The following is a 14,507-nucleotide window of genomic DNA, read 5'->3' on the forward strand; positions in this document are numbered from 1 at the left end:
TTTTATTTTAAGAAGAAAAAAAAAGAGAAGAGTTGAGATATACAAAGGTCGTTGAGTTGACCAATTATTTGGCGGTGGTGGTGGAGGTCGTATGGTTGTTGAGAAACAGAGGATTATATTTATTGTTTTGGAATCAAAATAGTACACATGTGAATAATAATAATAATAATAATAATAGAAGAACAACAACAACAGCATGACATCATCATTTTCTGAATGTTTCAAATCCCGAAGTTTCCGAGAACTCTTTAGATTTACATATCTTTTTTGTTTTTTATTTTTAATGAAATTACGTCGAAATTTGCATGCATGCTGCTGCTCCTGTTGCTCTGACAGTTACTTTTTTTTTGTATGGAAATAACTATGAAACATGAACGAACGAACTCCCCATCTGCCAACTTCACCATTTCACTTTTATGTGACTTTGCAAGAGATTTTCCATCTACTTTTATAAAATTTAAATACAAATATATTTATATATATGTATATGCACAAGTTTGGTATGAATTTCCATTGATAATGTTAGTTTGGCAATGAATATTGCTACAAAAATTTCATATATGAACAACCAATCTCATTCACAATCACAATACCTCCTTTTCAAGTTTCAATACGGCCATGAAAGCTTCTTGAGGAACATCCACTTTACCAATGGCCTTCATTCTCTTCTTCCCTTCAGCCTGGTCAAAGTAAATAATATATACAGGAGAATTCTACTATAAGGGCTTCATTTTAAGTCTTACTGGTAGGGCTCTCAGTGTTCTCAACCCTTGAATAGTTTTTAGCGCGATTTTTTTTATGACCGTATATATTGTAACTATTTAGAGCATTCTGCAAATTTTCATAAACTTCTGAATAGTTTACAATATCGAAAACTAGGTTCAAACATGTTGTTGCACGCGTAACTAATTTTTTTTATGCGAGTGAAAAACATGTTTGAACCTAGTTTTCAGTACTATAAACTATTCAGAATTTTCTGAAAATTTGCAGGATGTTCTAAATAGCTACAATACACACGGTCATAAAAAAAATCGCGCCGAAAATTGTTAACGGGTCGAGAAACACTGAAAGCCCTACCGGAAAGGCTTAAAGTGAAGCCCCTACAGAAAAATTGTCCTATATATATATATATATGTATATATACATATCAATATTTACTATACTTGAAGAAAAGTACTTGCATAGCTAGCAAGAAAGTAAGCAAGGAAGCAATCACTTACCTGTTTTTTAAGCAACTTCTTTTTCCTTGTGATGTCTCCTCCTATATATACAGTGTTAAGTAACAAGGAAAAAAAACATTAAAAAAATGAAAAAAAGAAAGATAAGTCAATGTCTAACCGTAGCATTTCGCTAAAACATCCTTCCTGATTGCTGATAAAGCTTCACTAGCTATCACTTTTGTACCTATGCAAGCCTATCATACATTGATAGATAAATAATCAGCCTAATTATCACTAATTCATGAAATTTGGCATTCACACATAGCTAAAACTTAAGAAGTGGTCTTTACAATAGTGTAGTCATTGTTGGATAATAAGGCAAGAGATGAATGAGTCTTACTTGAATCGGGACTTTAAACATTTGTCGCGGTATAAGCTCCTTGAGCTTCTGTGTCAAAGCCCTTCCAACACCATATGCCTACAAAGAGTTAATTGCCTTGATTTTGTTAACTTTTCTCAGTGATGTTAACAAAACATTACATTAAAAAACAATATGCAGCACAGTATTTGTTTAGTCTCTTTTAAAATGGTTTGAGCCAAAAGTTTGGTCAAAACAATCTCATACTTAAAAGTTACCGTACAGTTTCAAAGATAAACATATCAAACAATTCTTCAGCCAAAAAAGAATATCAAAGAACAAAAGAGAAGTGTTGAACAAAACCTGCAACAAACTATGTTCTCAGGTCACCCGTAATCAACTTAAAAAATTGTTGTTGTTTTTCCTATTTCTTTGATGCTTTTTGATTAATTAATTACTTAGAAAAAGATTCTACTTGACAGTCACCAAGATGCAAAGTATTGATCCTTAGGCTGCGTTTGGAAAGTCACTCTAGAATTGGAATTTGGTGTAATTTATAGTAATTACTTGATTTGACGTGTTTCTTACTATGTAATTACACAATAATCATGTAATTGGAGTTAATTGAGAGGTCTCAATTACACTCTCCAATTCTCATAGCCCCATAAAAATTAGGTGTAATTACTAAATACTATCAATTTTAAATAGTATTTATTACATAATATTATTTTTGTGTAATTACTAACTATTTTACCAAACATGACAATAGAAATTCATAAGTAATTATTACTTGATATCCAAACACATTGTATTTTATAAAATAGTGTAATTACTAGGATTTGTTAATTATACAGTTACTTCCAAACACACCTTTGATTTCTTTCAAGATATTTTAATTGCAAATATTATGAAGATAATGGGGCAAACATAGCTTAAGATTACCTTATCCCTGTGCACAATGGTCGCCAATGGTTCCACGCGTTCACCATTGATCTGAATGTCAAGTTTTATCAAATCACTTTCCTTGTACCTGAAGTCAACATAAAATTTAATAAGCATCTAATCTATTTATGTAAAAACACTTATTTATTTCCTTTCATTGTGATGCTCCCCCACCCCCAAAAAATTCTCTCCCACATTTTGTATTCATTTTGAAAAAACAATATACATTCAGTAAGTCAATAAAATTCTGGTGCTAGCCAAGCCTATATATGGTATACCTAACAAAGTATAAAGGAGCAAATGAAAGTTCAGATATTCGGTTCCTAGTTTAATATTCTACTAGCCACTACATATTATTAGGTTCAAATGGCTTATCATATATTAAAAAAGTAGGGAATTCTTCTAAGAAGACAAACTTTTTAGTAAGGCTCATTCCTTATAGGTGTAGGTTAATGCTCCTAGTGATCACTTATCGTTTTGCTCGTTGAGCTTTCTCTTAAGCTGATGTCAGTTGCCCAGATAAGTACAAGTTAATAACAATTACTAAAAAAATTTAGTTAAACATCAATTTTTGTAGTTATAGAACCACCAAGAGGCTGCATTTACCCAATAAAAGTATACTCCATGCTTGCATAACCTTTGCTTTTGGATTTCAGCTGGTCAAAGAAATCGCCTACCATCTGTAAACGAAAGAAAAAAGGAGCGGGGGAGCAGTTAATTGAGTTTACAAGTTACTTGAGCCAGCCAAGTGGACTGTAAAAAGAAAAAGAGACAGAAAGAAGAAAAACAGACCTCTGCTAGGGGTAATTCATAGATAAGTGATGCCCTATTCTCAGTTATATATTTCATTTCTTTAAACTCTGCCCTTCTTTCTTGAGCCAACTCCATGAGCGGACCAATATAATCCTTCGGCGTAAGCATCTCAATCTGTACATATGAATTCCGAGTAATATATAACTTTACCAAGCATGACACCAAATAAAAAAAACAAAACCACATTTATTCTCAGAACAATCAGTAAAACAGAATGTTTATCAGCAATTACCAAACAAAGACATTAAGCAATATATATATATATAATATAATATATCCTATTTCTACCTTGACAACAGGCTCTTCAATTGTCTTCCTTTTTCCAGGTTCAGGAAGTATAGATGGATTTGAGCATTCCATCTACCAGAAATTCAGATAGAACAGATCAATGATATTAACACAACATAATCCCAGATAAAAAAGAGGAGATTTATGAGAGGCCTCTAGAAATTTAACACGGCCTTTGAGGATAATTTTTAGAAGGAAAGTGGTTAAGTTAAGCATGAGAATTTCTCTTTTTATATTTCTTGAAGCTAACAAATTATAACAAAATGGAAGAATTCAGGGTTGAGAAGATTACTACAGAACCATCTATACAGTTCACTCTGTATACAACACTAGGAGCAGTAGTTATTAGGTTCAGATTGTACTCTCTCTCAAGCCTTTCCTGTAAAGTAAAATGCTTGTAAGAACACACAACAAAATCCAAAAAGAAAACATCAGCAACAGGTGCAGCTTAGAGCTGACATCTTTCATAACAGAACAAATGGTAGAAACAAAGGATACCTGAACAATTTCCATGTGAAGAAGACCCAAGAACCCACATCTAAAGCCAAAACCCATGGCACTTGAGGTCTCAGGTTCAAACTGCAAAACAAATGCATTGCAAAGGAAAAAGCAATTATTTTATTGCAAGCTGTCAAAATCCACTAGCTATTGAAAAGCAGTAAGGTATATAAAATGTATACATTTATACTAACATAAAAGTATTCATACAAAGAAAATCATGTCAAGGTTATGCAGTAAGTGCATTAGCCTCACAAGTAATTCAGATAATCACTTAATTTAGAATGTCACACTTTATATAAAAGTTTCATAAAAAAAATTGTCACAAGCAATGGGGATCAAGGCTCTAGACACTCAAGTAATGGAAAGCACTCATCGGCCAAAATCATAATATAGCATGTACATTACTAGTCATACAAACCTTCAGAGCAGCATCATTAAGTTGCAGTTTCTCAAGTGCATCACGTAATTCAGGAAACCTGCCAGTAAGGTACAGAGGTTTGATTGAAACCAAAAGTATTAGAGATCACTAAAATCCATCTTTAAAAATCAAATTAGCAAATAACAACCAAGAGAATAGTACTGGTCTGCATCAACAGGAAACAAGCCGCAAAACACCATCGGTGTAGCTTCCTCATATCCAGGTAATGAGTTTTCTGCCTTTCTAAAATAATGAGTGATAGTGTCCCCAACCCGTGCATCAGCTACTGATCTTATAGAAGCAGATATATAGCCAACCTGTAGAGCACCAAAGCAAAGTGAAGAAAAACTAAGCACATTTTCAAAATTACATATAAACCAAAAGTTTGGTGAGAATTTCTTCTTCAAAGTCACTTGACGACCTCAAGTAAATATTAAAAGTTATTCTGATTCAGTAAGGCAATCAATATCCAAAGTTCCAAACCACCATCTTCTTTAAAACAAGTTTGAACCCCTAAACCAAGCTCCCATTTTCAACCCAATGCAGCATAAACAGGGGACAAAGTGTTTGCATAAATCCAAGTATGCTTGTTTGTACAAGGATGTGCATATGCAGGCACATGCCTCAAAGGGTTAATTAAAAACCACAGAAATAGATATACAATTTAAGAGTATCTTAAAAGTTAACGAAGAACAATTTTTCAGAACATTACCTCACCAGCATACAATTCTTCAACTTGTAACTGATTAGGCGATAGCACTCCAATTTCATCAGCATAATAGTCCTGCATTCTAAGAAAATATGTTAGAAAGATGTCCTAAACACTGCTTGTGAGTACAGTTAAAACAAAATAAAAAGTGGAGCAATTCTTGTAATACAATAAAGGAGAGAGAAAATTCATAGAAAACACATTTACCTTGTTACTGGCCATAAAGTAAATTCTATCACCTTTTTTTATTGTCCCATCGATAACTCGAAAATATACGATCACACCTCTGTATGGATCATAGTAACTGCACAAGATTAAAAGAAAATACATATTTAACTTATTATAAAAGCCTATTCCAAATTTAACTGCAGTTGCAATAAATTCAAGTCTCACTCAACACATTTTATTATAATGATAAAACAAATTACAGGCACAGAGAAAAAGACATGAGCACACTGAAAGCCTGACTTTAAAGATGGTGGCATGTCTTCTTCTTCCATAAAATAATAATAACAGCACATACAAAATTTCTACCTATCAAATATTAAAGCCCTCAGTGGCCTACTGGCAGTATCTTGAGGTGGGGGAATCCTCTCCACGATTGCATTTAATATTTCAGTGATACCTATCCCCTCCTACATATAAAAAGCACCACCAAAGCACAAACTTATATTAAGAACAAACCTTTGTGGAGTATTGAATTGCATTTTCTCAGCAAAACATAGATAGCTGCATGTAGTATGTTCACTTAGTGGAAAAAGCAACAAATAACCAACCTTTGCGGAGCAATAAATTGCATTGCTACAATCTAAACCAACAATCTAGGAAAGAAACAGAAAGAGTCGGTTAATATTTGACCAACAAAAAATAACAGATAACACAAGCTTATGATATATTTGAGCAACCTCTTCGATTTCCCTGATGACATTGTCTGGTTCAGCACCTGGGAGATCTATCTTGTTTAGAACCTGCAATTAAGAGATTTACACTGTTGTGATATTCATAGCAACATATAACTCTTTCCTTCACTTTCTTTCTTTATAAAAAATGGGATTTCACTATTATGCTCGAATAAAAGATCTTCTCTTTAATAAAAGAAAAATGAATAAAGCATGCGTATGTTTCTTTCAGAGGAAAAGAAATTGTAAAAACCAGCTGCAGGGGTTAAAAATGTAATCTTTGCAAACATGGACTATGCTAGAAATAGATTAAAAATGCAAAAAGATAATAAAACAAACTTACAGGAATGATTTCAAGGTTGTTTTCCAATGCCAAATAAACATTGGCCAGAGTTTGTGCTTCAACTCCCTTAAATAAGAAAAAGAAAACGCTCATAAGATGATATAACAAATGATGAATCCAAAAGGTGTATGAAAGATTTTTAATCACCTGAGAAGCATCAACAACAAGAAGGGCACCCTCACATGCAGCAAGAGATCGAGAAACCTTTCAAATAAACAAAACAGCAACATATACCTATAAGTAAGTATAATACCAACCAACAACACTCATCAAACTAAGAGCACACTAATGTACGTACACACCTCATAGGAGAAATCCACATGACCAGGAGTATCAATTAAGTTGAGACAATATGGCTCTTTTTTAAACATGTAACGCATACGAGCAGCCTGACATGACACAAGAAGAAGATTATGATACCAAAGAAAAAGAAAAAAAATGAGCTTAGCGTAAGTGGGCAATTGTCAAAACTTAGAAAGAATTCATAGGAAGTGTTAGAAACCTGAAGTTTGATAGTGATGCCCCTCTCTCTCTCCAAATCCATGTTATCAAGAAACTGCTCCTTCATTTCACGCTTCTGTACAGTACCAGTCATTTGGAGCAGCTTATCTGCCAGAGTGGACTTGCCATGATCAATATGTGCAATAATACAGAAATTTCTGATACGGGAAATGGGAACCTGAAGGCACACAAAAGAGCATATTTATATTTATTAGCAACTGAAATTGGCTCAACTCAAGTACATATATAGAAGGAAGAAAGAAAGAACCTTTGAAAGACGATCCTTTCCGACTTCGATGGCGACTTCGATATCGGCGGCGGAGGCTGGAGGGGACTGAGTTCCGGCTGCGTGGCAGGAGAGCGGGAAGCGTGGGGAAAGAGTGGAGGAGTGAGAGTGGGAATGGGATAAGAGTTTGGAAATTTGAAGAGGAGAGAAGAAGGGAGTGGCAGTGGGTGTAATTGTGATATGGTTGTGGAAACGTTGAAGAGTGGCGATGGCGGTGGTGGTGGTGGTGGTGGTGGTGGTGGATAGAAGAAGCGCCTGGGAAGAGAGCTCCGCGGCCATAACTGGCGGTGAGCTTGAGCTGAGAGAAGCTGAAGCTGAGAAGAATACAAGGCTCAATTCTTATTCAATATCATAGCCACACACAACACACTTTGAGATTATTGTCATGACTAAAATGCCCCTCCCAAGTCCCTCCTACTCATACTTGTGGAGAATGGCAAAGACTATTTTAGTATGCTTATCAATAATTAATTCATTTCTCCAATATTTTCACATTAAATTCTCCATGGCATATTTTAAATAATATCTTATTGATATTAATTAATTTATTTTATATAAGTGAATATTACATTTCCGATAACAAAATACTATAAGAAATATAATAATAATATATACATGAAATATTTAATATATTTTACTATATAATAAGTAGTGATATACCTTAGTGATATATTCAAAATGGCTTTTGTCTAAAATTTAATTAGTTGTTTAAATTTTTTTGGCTGCCTTTTCGACTATTTTTAAATTTTTGACTATTTATCTAAATTATGATAAATTATTTTACAAAAAATTATTAAAACTAGATAGAATGCAAAATAACTTTAAAAAATATATCATTTTGATAAGAGGCCCTATTTTCATAATAATTAGTAACTCTCGGCAATTTTATTATTTTTGTGTAGTAATAAAAAATAATTCTTTGGCAAAATGACATATTTTTAAAAATTAATTTGTATTCTAACTTAGTTTTAATAATTATTTGGAAAATAATTTTTCATAATTTATATAGGAAGTCGAAAATTTAGATAGGTGGTTGAAAAATTCAAATAGTCAATTGAAAACTTTAGATAATTATTTGAAAAATTTAGACAACTAGTCAAATTTTAAACAAATATTATTTTGCAAAAAAAATTATCAAAATAAGCTATAATAATTTCTAAAAAAAAGAAGACATTTTTCACAAATTTCTTATAAAAAAATCAATTCACCGAATTTGTCAAATAATAAATAAATAAATACCTCACCGAAATTACTTTAATATTTCCATTGTTGCACTTGTCTTTCACTCTCATTCGTCGTGAAAACCCTTTTCCGCTTCGTACATTCAAAGCCCTAAATCTCAAACCTTTGATGCATGTCTGGCCTTCCCTCATTCTGATTGATTTGAAGAAAGAGAAACCGTAAGGATTAAACACCAACCAATCTCTACTTCTACTTTTTCTTTTTCTATGCTCAAATTTACTTTCGTAAATCCTTGCTTGAACAAAATCTAGTACTATACGAATCAAAATCCACCTTCACTTTGGGTCTGTCTGTTTTCGATTTCAACTAATGGATAACAATGGCGTGAAAAGAGGGGTTAAAAGGAGATCATCATCATCATCATCAATGGGCGATGATGACAGAATTTCGAAACTACCTGATGCAGTGCTCCTTCACATCATGTCGTTTCTCCCCACTGAAGATGTGGTTCGGACATGCATTCTTTCCAAGCGTTGGAAGCTCATCTGGTATTCAGTTCCCACACTCTTTTTCTCCAATACTACTACTACTACCCAATCGGAACAGCGCCGAGAAAAGCTAAAGCTTTACAATTATGTCGAAAAATACTTGGAACACCGCAAGAAAGGTATTTACTTTATAGGCGATTCAGTCATAACCAGTTTTAAGCTTGAGATTGATTTCGATCATACAAGTAAGGATGCCCCATCTAGATAAATGGTTAGCTTTTGCGGTTGAGAATAAGGTCAGGGAAATACATCTTCTCATAGGCAGTTACACTTCCGACATCTACTGCTTACCCAAAACACTAGACAATGCAACATATTTGACTGTTCTGGAGTTGCAAAGTGTAGTGTTGGATCCTTCCTATTCCCTTAGTTTTCCATTTTTAAAAACTTTGTCACTGGTATTTGTTCAGCATTCAGAAACTGCAAAAGATGATGTGCTATGTAAGATTTTGTTGGGTTGTCCTTCTCTTGAGAAGTTGAGGGTACATTATTATGATTTCTTATGCAATGGTGATAAGCTTCGACTGCGAAGTTCAAGCCTTAAGTTCTTGGAACTTATATATGCTGACTGTATTGATGAGTTACAAATTGAAGCCATAAATCTTGAATCTTTGGTACTAAATGGTGATTCCGTGTCCGTCTACAATATAATAGATATCTCTGCTTGCAAGAAAATTAGAAATCTCTCATTAGATGATACTAGTAGTGATGAATTCAAGCCATCATTACAGGCTCTTATTTCTAATAATCCTCTTCTTGAGAATTTGACTTTGATCGACTGCATTTCATATATGAACCATCTCAGAATCTCGACTCAACACTTGAAAAGTTTCAATTTCAAGAATTCTTACTCGACCAAGAGCAATATTACAATTGAATCAACTCCAGAATTAGCACACTTTTGTTACAAAGGTCATATTGATCTAAGCATATCAATAGAGCCATCTAATCGGTTGAGTGGAAAAATTGTAATTTATGGGAAGGAGTCGAGGGGGTTTATGTATGCTGACTATGATGCAGTCTGGTTTACTGATATGTTAAATTTTCTTTTGAATCTCAATTGCTCTTGGAATATTGTGAGCCTACATGTTGAAAGATACGAGGTACTTGCATTATGTTATATTTTTATTTTATTCTGTGGCCTTATTTCAATACGTATTTTTAGTGTATTTACCATATGTTAAGTGCCTAAAATGTTTATATGTTTGCATGAAGGCTCTCATTTGGCCAGAAAAGTTGAAGAGGGTATGCCGTTCGCCCTTGCTTAATTGGAAGCATCTCAGAGTTATTACTAAATATCGTACCGCTGAAAGAAGAGCTCATGAAATAATGTCAGATTTGAAGGACTCCTTGATGTGGATTTCACCTTCTCTAGAAACAAAAAGAGTGTCAGATTTGAAGGACTCCTTGATGTGGATTTCACCTTCTCTAGAAACATTATCTATTAACAACAAGCAGATATTTTAGTTGCTTCAAATATTTTCTTTAGTTGAAAGAGTGTCAGATTTGAAGGACTCCTTGATGTGGATTTCACCTTCTCTATAGACATTATCTATTAACAAAAAGCAGATATTTTAGTTGCTTCAAAATATTGTTGTAACTGCTGGTTATGAGTTGGGATGGGTGTCTTTATTAGTTTTAGAAAATGGTACTATAGTCTTTCTGGGTTTCTTTCTTATATTTTTTTGTGAACTTATTTTATAAACTGTTGCAAATTCTGTCTGGTCTACTACAAACTTGACATCACTACACCTTCCCTTTGTAATGAACGTGATATATGAAGTTTATTAGCAAATTTTCTGAATGCAAACTTCAAACTTCATGAGCAACCTAAAAATTGCTCTTGGAATATATTCTGAGGCTGCATTTTATTATTATTATTCTATGATAAGTTACTTCAACTTAATATATAATTAAACATTATAGGTCCATTTGGCATAATCTGTAATTACTCCAACAGTTGTGATGTTTCGCTCATAATGAACTTTAGTGATTCAAGCAACACCATTACTGCAAGCATATAATTCAGTTGGCAGTAAAAGATGAAGTATTGTGAGAATATTATTGGCATATCTTAACTGATGCAGATAATAAAACAATAATAAATAACCACATACCTCATCCTCAAGGACAACTCAGTCCAAAAATATATCAAAATTCTTTTGTCAAACTCTCTCCTCCTCTTCCTATTGAAATGCAAATTCTTGACATACTACTCTAAGCTACAGTCTACTGATTATAATTAACAAAGTAGAAAGAAACACTCACTCACTAGTGTAGTAGCGTTCTTTAACCAGAGTTTTATTTACAAAGTAGAAATGGCAATGGAATACACTTTATTTACATTATATTATCAATAACTAAGAACTGAATAGAATAGAAGAGAATACAAAAGTATATAGAAAGAGAAGCACAATCTCATGTCATATCTATGTATTATATATATATATATATATGTATCACCTGGGACCAGACAGCTCTTCCGTAGAAATGTAGCTACTTGTACTATTATTTTTCCAAAATCCCAACTCATTCTTGTTCCCTGTTTCAACTTCAACTGAAGAAGATGTCTCAGTAGTCTCACTCATTCTTTTCCCATAGTAACGCAAAAAATTCAGTGACTGCGCTCTTGGCTCGGCCAAGGCCACTGCCCCTTCCAACATCCCCACCACACCAGCCATGCTCGGCCTCAGCGCAGGGTCCTCCTGCACGCAGCACAGCCCTATCTTTATCAACTTCTCCACCTCCTCACTCGACACTCTCCCTTCCAACCTCGGATCCACCAACTCCAAGTACCTTTTCTGCTCATGCATTTCTAGTGCCAGCAAAGGAAAATAACGCTCTGATGATGATAATGATGTCAAGTAGTTCTTCTTTCCTCTAACGATTTCGAGTAACACCATTCCATAACCATACACATCAACTTTGTCTGTGATTGCAGTGTTTGTTAGCCACTCTGGTGCTAGATAACCCCTTGTCCCTCTCATGGTGGTGAAGAAACCAGACTGTTCGGGGTTCAGCAGCTTTGACAAGCCGAAATCTGATATCTTCACTTGTGAATTTCCATGTAAGAGAATGTTTTCTGGCTTGACATCACAGTGGATGATCTTGTGGTTGCAGCCGTTGTGTAAGTAAGCAAGTCCTCTTGCTGTTCCAAGGGCTATCTCATATCTCTCTCCCCATTCCAGAACAGGACCACCATTACCGAAAAGAACTCGATCCAATGAGCCCTTGTTCATGAACTCAAACACCAGAAAACGCTTGCTTCCTTGCACACAAAACCCTTTCAAGCTAACCAGATTGACATGGTGGATGTTGGCTATGATGGAAACTTCTGTGAAGAATTCTTTCTTTCCTTGGACTCCCAAACTAGTCATTTTCTTCACAGCCACCACAGTTTTGTCAGCAAGAGTACCTTTGTAGACTGTCCCAAATCCTCCACTGCCAATTTGGGTTTTGAAATTCTCAGTGGCAGCTTCCAGCTCCTCATAATCAAACCTCACTGGTAAACCAGGGATTGATATGTCCTCTGACTCACTCGATGAAGATGAGTCCCAACGCTCTAATCTTGCAATTTTTGAGGGTCCAAAAGTCTTTTTATATCTTCTTAACCAAAGGGTTGTTAAGAGCACCGCAGCTATTATAAGAACCAAACCAGACAAGGGTATGAGTACAAAACCAGCTATTGGAAAACTAAGTCTGTTCTCATTGCTACTAATAACAGCCGAAGATGATGCCACCACTAAAGTCTTTATATATCCCACACGACCGTTCTGAGTACCAGGGCTAGACCTGGTGAGTGAACCTAGTTCATTCTCAATCAAATAACATGAACCAGAAGAAGCTTCATGGAAAATGGCCAAGCAAGAACAGTTTTGGGAGCATAGATCTTGACAAACGGATAGAGTGACATTTTTCTTCAAAGGGTCCATAAAATCATTGGCGAAATAGTTCGTATCGTTGCCTAGTTGTATGTACGAAAGAGATGAGTTGAGCTGAAGAGTAGTGGAACCGTTGTTGGTTTTACAAGGAGTAGTTAAAGAAAGGGATGCATTGGCGGGCACACAATCGGCGCCAGCGGGGTGAACTTTGCTGTCGAAACCAGGCGGACAAGCACAGTTATAGGGTACAGAGTTGGTGGCGCCACTACAAAGGCCGAGTTTTCCACAAACCAAAGGAACTTGGCAGTGTTGAGATGGGGCCGTGAACTCTTCAACCGAGGTGTTGTTACGTACGAATCTGCTTATGCTTAACCTCCCACCATCACCCAACTTCATATTCCTAAAACCTACCGAAGCTCCAAGCATTATATCGAACACAGCCCTCGTTCCATTACCTCCAAACACAAACAAACCAGTGCCATTCAACTCCACGAACGATACCCCCGCGTTGGAGTCTTTCAAATCCCTCGCGTCACTGGACAGCTTCCAATACGTCGTCGTTTTCTTCCATTGCAGCACCACGTCTTCATCAGTAACGGTTAAGCGATAGTCACCGCTTGACATGTCGTCTGGTGACTTGGAGCTGACGAGTGTTTTGCCGACGCGTAAGCGCTGGCCGGGGACGATGGTGTCAGTCGGGTAGTCGAAGCTCTGCCAAAGGGTGACGTTTTGGTCGTCGAGCAATACGAGGTTTCCAGTTTCGAGAAGTTGGAGAGAGGAGACTCGGGAGGTGAAGTTGGGTGTGGACCATAAGAGTTGGTTTGTCGTTGCTGAGGTTGAGTCGTTGGTGATTCTAAGGCCGTGGGTGGTGAGTGAGAGAAGGGAGGACTGGGACATGGGAGCGTCGCGGTTGGCGGACCAAACGACGGCGGAGGAGCTGACGTGGATGACGGAGAGGTAGTAGTGGTGAAGGTGGAGAGGGGATTTGGAGTTGGTGATGGTGGCTTTGAATGAGCCGTTGAGGGAGACCAAGAAGGTGCCGCCATGGTCGACGAATTTGAAGTTTGAGGCTGTGAAGTTTGGGGTGATGGAGTGGACGGTAATGGGTCCTGACGAGGTGGGGAGTGGAAGGAATGCGGCGGAGAATAGGAAGATTGAGATGGAGAAGAAGATCGAGGCGTCCATGCAACAAATGGGGTTTGGGGCTTGGAGATTGGATTGGAGAGAGAAGAGAAGATAGCAGAAGCATTAGCATTAGCCTTAGCAGTTGGAGAGTTTTGAACGGTGTGATTATGTCAATAATGGGGCCATGTGCATGGGGACGTAAGTCAAAAAGAGGGACAGCTGGTGTTGTTTTCATGTATAAATGCATTTGAAAAAGATATTACATTGCATACCGACACACACAACATAACACAAGACAAAGAAGACGCGTCAAAGGACCATCACATGCCACGTGTGTCAATTTGATTGTTTTGGTCCTAAACCTAAACCAAATTGTCATGTTAATATATGATTTTAGGGTAATTTTGCATCATGCAAATCAAATCATTAACTATTTTAGTCGTTTAGTATTTGCCTCGAATAACTGCCAATTTCAGCAATCTGTTGAACTAAATGTCAACAAAAGAAAATGCGTAAACTCTCAATTCATAAATGGTTAAAGGTCCCGACAAAA

At 36.0% G+C, this 14,507-nt stretch overlaps 3 protein-coding genes across 3 annotated transcripts; 1 reads left to right on the plus strand and 2 right to left on the minus strand.

Moving 5' to 3' along the window:
• Window positions 1-496: 496 nt before the first annotated feature.
• Window positions 497-7,569, minus strand: LOC133790200 (translation factor GUF1 homolog, chloroplastic). Its single transcript, XM_062227738.1, has 22 exons — window positions 7,201-7,569; window positions 6,934-7,110; window positions 6,734-6,820; window positions 6,579-6,635; window positions 6,432-6,497; window positions 6,095-6,157; window positions 5,966-6,010; window positions 5,724-5,824; window positions 5,397-5,493; window positions 5,193-5,264; window positions 4,643-4,797; window positions 4,481-4,538; window positions 4,060-4,140; window positions 3,854-3,940; window positions 3,562-3,633; window positions 3,253-3,387; window positions 3,067-3,140; window positions 2,461-2,548; window positions 1,561-1,638; window positions 1,339-1,414; window positions 1,221-1,261; window positions 497-680 (listed from the first exon to the last, which is right to left on the minus strand). The coding sequence occupies exons 1-22, from the start codon at window positions 7,495-7,497 to the stop codon at window positions 585-587; spliced, it is 2,103 nt and encodes a 700-aa protein (XP_062083722.1). The 5' UTR covers window positions 7,498-7,569; the 3' UTR covers window positions 497-584.
• Window positions 7,570-8,489: 920 nt separating this feature from the next.
• On the plus strand, window positions 8,490-10,758 carry LOC133790201 (uncharacterized). Its single transcript, XM_062227739.1, has 2 exons — window positions 8,490-10,051; window positions 10,164-10,758. Exons 1-2 carry the CDS (start codon window positions 9,140-9,142, stop codon window positions 10,413-10,415), a joined length of 1,164 nt encoding a protein of 387 aa, XP_062083723.1. The 5' UTR covers window positions 8,490-9,139; the 3' UTR covers window positions 10,416-10,758.
• A 308-nt stretch (window positions 10,759-11,066) lies between these two features.
• On the minus strand, window positions 11,067-14,319 carry LOC133790202 (G-type lectin S-receptor-like serine/threonine-protein kinase At5g35370). The gene has a single exon (XM_062227740.1). The coding sequence runs from the start codon at window positions 14,012-14,014 to the stop codon at window positions 11,408-11,410; it is 2,607 nt and encodes an 868-aa protein (XP_062083724.1). The 5' UTR covers window positions 14,015-14,319; the 3' UTR covers window positions 11,067-11,407.
• Between the last annotated feature and the right edge of the window lie 188 nt (window positions 14,320-14,507).

Source organism: Humulus lupulus, chromosome 7 (genome assembly GCF_963169125.1).
Source record: "Humulus lupulus chromosome 7, drHumLupu1.1, whole genome shotgun sequence".
In the NCBI taxonomy this organism is placed as follows: Eukaryota; Viridiplantae; Streptophyta; class Magnoliopsida; order Rosales; family Cannabaceae; genus Humulus; species Humulus lupulus.

What these genes read in the sequence shown, in the direction of transcription:
- LOC133790200 (XM_062227738.1), bottom strand. Translation starts at nt 7,497, where the DNA reads ATGGCCGCGGAGCTCTCTTCCCAGGCGCTTCTTCTATCCACCACCACC. An exon ending in AGGGCTTTAATATTTGATAG is followed by an intron (nt 5,494 to 5,723) that starts GTAGAAATTTTG and finishes AATCTTGTGCAG; the next exon opens with TTACTATGATCCATACAGAG. An exon ending in ACTGTATAGATGGTTCTGTA is followed by an intron (nt 3,634 to 3,853) that starts GTAATCTTCTCA and finishes AATTTCTGGTAG; the next exon opens with ATGGAATGCTCAAATCCATC.
- LOC133790201 (XM_062227739.1), top strand. Translation starts at nt 9,140, where the DNA reads ATGCCCCATCTAGATAAATGGTTAGCTTTTGCGGTTGAGAATAAGGTC. An exon ending in TACATGTTGAAAGATACGAG is followed by an intron (nt 10,052 to 10,163) that starts GTACTTGCATTA and finishes GTTTGCATGAAG; the next exon opens with GCTCTCATTTGGCCAGAAAA.
- LOC133790202 (XM_062227740.1), bottom strand. Translation starts at nt 14,014, where the DNA reads ATGGACGCCTCGATCTTCTTCTCCATCTCAATCTTCCTATTCTCCGCC.